Here is a 7106-nt window from a genome sequence, read left to right as displayed (position 1 = left end):
TCTCTCTCTCTCTCTCTCTCTCTCTCTCTCTCTCTCTCTCTCTCTCTCTCTGTCTCTCTTTCTTTTCGATGCAACGACAAACTGGCTCGTCTCGGTCACGGCAATGCACTTTTTCAGTGGGAAAAGGTGAAAGAGAAAGGTAGAACGAAACGAGACCTAGGAATGCTAAAGTATATCTGATACATACTAATAGTTTATACGGGATTGCGATATTTAATGGAATTCACGGCGAACAATCGTGGATCTCTGGTGATCCCATATACCGAGTGATTCAGAAGTAGATGATCGAAATACATTTAAAATAGGATTTTTATCTATTTAGGATCTTTTTTTATTCGTTTACTGGATTAATATTTAGAATATTGGAGGATTAATACATTGCACGCAAGATTCTGATAAAGAAAACGATGATTGATATTTCATGCATTCCCTTTTTTTATATGCAATTCCTTATATACAATTTAAGTAGCTTTACACGTGTTCCAGACCTTGTTATATTTTTACTTAACGACACTATCTGCTATTTTATAATCCTACACTCGTACGGTATCTCGTAGGAGTATATATAAGGAAGCACTTTCGAATATTCACGTAACTTCTCTCATCTTTAACTCAAGTTGGCTTAGATATATTTTTAAATTTTCTAAATCTCTAATACCCCGCCATTAATCAAATTTCCACGCGATCTAAAATATAAAATCTTAAATCGACTTTCGTTTCAACCTATGAATGAACCCTGTTAGAGAAAACTCGAGACTGGAGAAGGAGGGCAAAGAACTCCTCGGCCCGGCCCAGTCATTTTCCACGAATACAATTATTTCAGACCTACTGTTTCAGACGGTAACTCGCTCCATATCCGCGATGAACCATAGAAGCAACATATACGTAGGCGCTTTCCCACGCTTGCCGCACACCGCATCTTTGTACCTATGAACTTTTGCGGAACAGAGCGGCGCAAAACACGGTTTTACGACGGTGCACAACGGCCGGACGACTGCTCCGCTTTTTCTACCTCAGACACGCTTTCTCGCAGCGTCGCCGATGAAAGGAAGGCTGAACCGTTGGAAATGGAGCGCGAACGTGGCATCGATCGATCATTGTTCCACGATAATTCACCGGCAAATTCGTCGTCCACCGCGAAATCTCGAAACCGTTTCCGACCGAAGTTTATTCTTATCCGAGGATTCTCTTAAGTCTTAGAACATTTGCGCGTAGATTTATCACAGAGCCGAGACCCAACGAGAAAATGGATACGCGCGTGAAATGGAAAGGAACTTTTCTTCCAGTTTCGATGTTCTCTTTTTCTTTTTTTTTTTTTTTTTTTTTCGCGTATTGTTTCACTTTTCATCGCGTGGAATCGAGTCACGGGAAAGGCTGTTCCGACAAAGAAAACGATGGAAGAGTGGATGAAGCGAGATAGTAGTACACGACTTATGTAACGACGGCAAATAACGCTAATGAGCCTACTCCGCCTTCGTTCCTTTTATTCTTTTTCCAGGAGATTCTCGTCCCTGAGTTACGAAAACTATTTCAGCGGAGCGTAATTGACAAAAAGCGCGAGATCGTTTCTCGAAATATTAATCTCGTGGATAAAGTGTGCACGCGTTTAGCGCGGCGAGATTATGCAACGTTTGAGAATTTGCTCCGGTAATTCGTACATTATCACGGTATGTTAATGATCGAAGAATTAGCGAATGCAAAATGTTATGCATACCTTGTGTGTTAGTTAAAGAGAAGATAGTCACGGCTAATAATCCATTGCGGTATGTAACGGTGTATTAAAAGCGCGTCTTCGAATTAATTTTATTTCCTCGAGCATTTATTCGCGTTTTCTTTTGCGCGATGGTAATTAGATAAATTCAATTAAGTTTAATCGTAGTAACCGGTATGGCGAGTTTTCACTTTCTATTCATGAATAAGATGTTAATGTTCCTCTTTCGAAAATCTAGTTTTAACTTACACGCAACGTAGTAGTTTCTAATATCAATTGAGAAAATTGAGATAAAAATATATCTGTACAATCTTTGATCGTTCTATTATCAAAATTGTTATTATATAACGATATTAACTGGAAAAGATTATAATTTGTGACTTGCAAAATTTCACCGATAACGTTACTTTATAATTATGCAAATTTGACTTATCTTAATGGAGTTGATCAATTTAACTTCTATGACTCATTTCATGGAACAATAAAAAGAATTTGAACATGAGTTTAATAAATGTATCAGAAAATATCTGTCAAAATCTTGCTATGAAAACTTTACAAATTATTTGCCGATTTCTAATCAATCGTGATTAATTTTGCAATATGGACAATCTTGGTCATGTGGCATTTATTATATTAATTCGAATAAGAACGTCTTTGTTCGTTGTTTTTTAGATGCATAGTTTGAAAGCTTTTCTTCGAAACGAATAAAGTTTCTTTCTCGAGATAATCACAAAATTATCATCGATTTTACGAGAAATTGGACGATGCTCACGTGACAAGTTCATCGCGAGAGTGACGAAAGATCCGAAATAAAAAAAATAAAGAAACCACAAAAGAAACAAAAAGGACAATTTTCTCTTAACTGTGTTTGAAAGGTTAATTAAATGTCACGTAATTTAACATGCATTTTTCCTACGAATTCCGCATGATAATGGACGAACATTTTTTCGTAATTGAATAATTCAGCAGAAAGAGAGAGAGAGAGAGAGAGAAAGAGAGAGATCGTTTAATTGGAGCCGACCAAGAAGAAAAACTTGTATATATCGGCGAAACATTGCATCGCTAATTATGTTACGAACCTATCTGACCGTAATCAGAAATAATTGCTATACCATTCGTCGAAGAATTTAATTCCTAGTCTCATTATGCTATAGAACATTATATCCTTTTCTGAACGATTATTCCTTCGGAATTATTATTATTAAACGATTTATTTGAACGATTCGTTCGATGATCTCGAAAAAGAAAAGTGGAGAGAAACGAAAAAGAAACTAACTTCATCTCGAGTGAAAAAAACTACGACGAAAACGTTCTTACGATTCCTTGATCCTTATATTCCCATTTCAAGAGAAACAATTTTATCCCACGAAACCGCGACATTTATCGTCCCATTATCGTTCCTTTGCTCATCGATATAAAATCGTCCTCTTTTTTGATCCAAGACTCGCGAAAGAACTATCCGAGGCTCGTATCCAACGCGATTTCTCCAATGGTTGCACGTGACGAATGATCAAATCTTTACGACACGCGAGATCGTGTCGCGTTTCTCGCGGCTCCGGCAATTTCTCAAAATCGTGTCACATGCACACCTCGATTTATCAATTATTCTTTTCAATCTTATCACGATTCACGAGTTCTTATACGCGCTTTTATTTTTTTTTCGCCGACAAGCGAAAGACGCGCGTTGCGATTCGTGGCCATTTGGTACCAGATACGATTATCGTTCCGCGTTCCAACTTCTCGTCGAGGCAATTTTTTTCTTTTTTTTTTTTTTTTCTGTCTCCCTTCTTCCCTACACCCGAACGGCACGAGTCTCTTAACGAAGATAAAAGGACTGCTAACTCGAACACTCGAACACGCGAGCAAGAGGCCGAGCCGAAGCTCGTCAAAAGGAACGCCTTGAATTTGCACGTGCTCCTCATCATTACCTCATCGACCACGCACGCTCCCTTCATTCCTATAAAGCAACTCTTTTTCGCACGAAAAGACCACTTTTTCGCTCGTCCTAAATATTTTCGCGATTCTTTGATATTTATAATTATATTGCTTCGCGTAATATATTGTTATCTTCGTTATTTAATAACGAGCAAGACTATTTTACGATACAAGTAATAAAAAAATATTTCGATTGTTTCGAGATAATATAATTTTATCGTAAATTTGTCAAATCGATAATAATTTTCTATTTAAATAACTATAAATAGTAAAATTTATAGTTCATAGTTATTTTTCGTAATTTTAAACCGATTAACGAATGATTTTTGCATTTACCTATTTTAAATATTGCTCTGAATGATTAGGTTAATGGTTAGCTTAATGGTTATGTTTGATTATATATCAAATATGACAATTTTTTGATAATAAATTTGATTGAATATTTCAACTAAATAATTAAAAAACAATAATCAGTTTAAGTAATACTTAATATCAATATATGATGATCCGAACGATAATATATAACATAGTATGTTATATAGTATATAACATAAATCCTATCTATGTGTTGAATATGAAAGATAGAGGACTCTCTAATACAAGCAAGCAAGCTTGTCCCTATACAGAATATCGATATGGAAAATCAATATGAATATCCTATTCATATTATTCATATTTTACTTGTTCATTTCGTTTTAAATGAACTCGGAAAACAGAATATATCATCTAATTAATATATTAATAGTAAATTATGTTATAAATTCATCGCCAATCTAACCTCTCAACAGACACGTGAAATCGAAACGTATGAGTGACAGATATTTTACACGATATCGATCTAAAAATCAATAGAAAAGTATTATGTGATCCTACCTTACTTCCTCTCATCCTGAATAACTTCAAAGGCGTATCAGGATTACAACACAAAGTAAATTAAAACCACTCATCACTGCACAAAACAGAACGTATGCGCGTCGACTTTTGAACGACAGTTGGACGCGCATGTAACGCTTCGAATTTAACCTTCTGGATGCGCGCGCACGAACGGTGCAAACGATAGAAGGCGCTTCGTTTGAAAGCGATCGCTGAGATCAAAAATCGATATTTCTTTTTTAAACAAAAATATCGACCACATACCTGGACTGGTCTGCCATGATAGACCACCGATGAACATTTTCCTAGAAAAAGAAAGATGAATCCATCAGCATCGGCATCAGGTTGCATCTCCGGCAGATGAAGGAAGATAGGGGAGACTGCCGGCAGAGGGTAACTTCCGGTATTGTGACCCCCTGCGCAGTCTCCGTTTGTCGACGGCAGGTGTCACCACACATCAACCAACAACTGAACAACTCGCGGATATTTTTTTTTTCTTTATGCATTAATAATAACCTCATTAAAACACGTCGTTCAATTTCCGAGACGTTGCATCCATTTAAAACAGAAACCAAACGATTCACGCGCGAAACACAACAAACACGTGCTCTCCTCATACCTGAGCGCCTTCTTTCTTCGATACTGATAATATTTATCGATCCTATTAATTTTGAGTAATTAAATTGCTTAAAATTATCTACATTAAAATTGATGGTGATTATTTGAATTTAAATTTGTCTAATGATGACGAACATAACGTCAAGAAAATATTTTATTCCTAATTTGCGACGTTCTTGAAATTTAATAAATTATATATAAAATAAATTATCCCCTCATGCAACGAATCAAGCCTAGCTCTACATTGCCGTACCAGATCGTACTTATTAACCGGTTTACAAGAAATACTATCGTAATCGGTACCGTAAAAGCTTTTACGCATCGCGAGTTCGCAAGGGCACGGTAAATGCGTGGTCGTAATGTAAATGTATTCTAGATACAGACTCGTTTAAATATATCGTGTTTAACTTGTTAGAGCAAGAGTTCTTTAAGAACGCGTAGAAAGATTATTCTTCGTTGCTATTCTTATGCAAATAACCAATAGCACATAAACCATTTTATTGTAAAATAAAATTTCTAACGCCAATTCGTATATCTAGGGATAAATACCGCCGAGAGATTTCGAAACCGGATAGATTCACTTTTATTACTCATTCAATAGTTATTCTAATCACTGTTAAGTACTTATTTAAATCGATACGCGTTGTTACATCTCCTAATATCGTCAATTATTTCCATTGTCACCAGTCGTCAAAACACTGTTTTATTTGAACAATCTCGCCGCTCCTGATGACGCGTCAGTCAATCACGAATGAATAACTTTTAACAGTGCCTCGTAACGTCGTGTACAAATAACGTCTTTATAGCAAATACATTCTTGTCAATGAACGTATAAATACTGCACGGTAATTGCGGCACGAACTAACCGACACGAAATAATTTAACGCGTTGTACGAAATAGATCGGTCTACAGTAGGTTGTTATTAACGTCGATACCAGCGTTTATTAATCGAGTCGTGAATCCATGAGAAAATGCATACAAATTTTTTTTCCTCTCATGCACTTCCTCCTATACTCCTATATACTTCCGCACTTTTTTCTCCTCGGTACGTTCGAAAAGAAGGTCATAACACGAGCAATCTAATGCATTGGCATTACTGGGAAGCAAAGATTATCGCTGTGAGCTGTATATCCACCAAGATAACACTCTCGCGTTGTGGACGTAATCACGTGGTGGCGCATTTGAACATCGATTTTCCGTGGCACGATATAACCTATTCCCCTCACCCACGCATTCCTCCCTCTTTATCCTCACTCCCCGTTCCCTCCGATGCCTCTTCGCTTCTCTCTTTAGGTCTTCGTGATACCAAGAACTGGAGTAGGCTACCGCACTATACCCCGTTGATAGGTTCAAGAGAATTAATAGGACGAACCATTGATCATATGTCGTCGGAATCGATCGCGCGAGCGATGCACCACCAACCTGTCTAACTTTACACTAGAATTGCTAAACTTTGTCATCCCCGTGAAAGGATTTTAACGTTCCATGTGCTTGCATTTCCTCGACGACACATATTATATATATATATATATATGTAGACACCACACACACACACACGCGGTTACGTCCACAAAAAAACGAAACGTCCCGAGGAGTTTGAACCGGTGATTGATAAACCAGCCGAGCTTCTCCTCTGTTTTTATTCACGAGTCACGTGGTGACGCGAGACACTGTGGCTCGAGGGCCGGAAAACTTTCACCATCACGTGACACCACCGTATTTACCCCTTCGAAGCACAATGGTTTGTCGCGTTTCCTCGTTATTTTTTCTTTTTTTTTTCCTCGACATTTCTTCAACGAACATTCATTTATCCGTCACTTCTCGATATCCGAAAAAGATTCATTTTCGAAACTATTGAACTGTCGTTGGCGGCAAAATTCAAAGGTGTTGAGTCACACTTCTGTTTCCCTCCCTGCCTCACCCCTTTCTCCACGACCCCTGCTGTTCCTCTTTCCCATTCATCTAACC

General features: G+C 37.5%; 1 protein-coding gene across 17 annotated transcripts in view; it reads right to left on the bottom strand.

The window, feature by feature from the left end:
- LOC102673156 (RNA-binding protein Musashi homolog Rbp6) overlaps positions 1-5190 on the bottom strand; it is a 795620-nt gene extending 790430 nt beyond the window's left edge. For 5 of the 17 annotated variants that reach the window (XR_421780.2, XM_006615698.2, XM_006615697.2 and 2 more), the window contains exons 1-2: positions 5036-5058; positions 4784-4824 (exon numbers count right to left, since the gene is read on the bottom strand). Coding sequence is in view for 13 of the 17 variants with exons in the window: in XM_006615698.2 (XP_006615761.2) it covers positions 4784-4824; positions 5036-5040 (46 nt within the window). In the remaining 4 variants the exon portion in view is untranslated. Of the gene's footprint in view, positions 1-4519; positions 4649-4783; positions 4825-5035 lie in introns of those variants that run through there. The other 12 variants (XM_031510493.1, XM_006615702.2, XR_004150497.1 and 9 more) reach the window with 11 other exon arrangements.
- Between the last annotated feature and the right edge of the window lie 1916 nt (positions 5191-7106).

Source organism: Apis dorsata, unplaced genomic scaffold (genome assembly GCF_000469605.1).
Source record: "Apis dorsata unplaced genomic scaffold, Apis dorsata 1.3 scaffold_231, whole genome shotgun sequence".
Lineage (NCBI taxonomy): Eukaryota > Metazoa > Arthropoda > Insecta > Hymenoptera > Apidae > Apis > Apis dorsata.
Note: the sequence above shows the minus strand (reverse complement) of the source record. Positions and strands in the feature narration are given on the sequence as shown.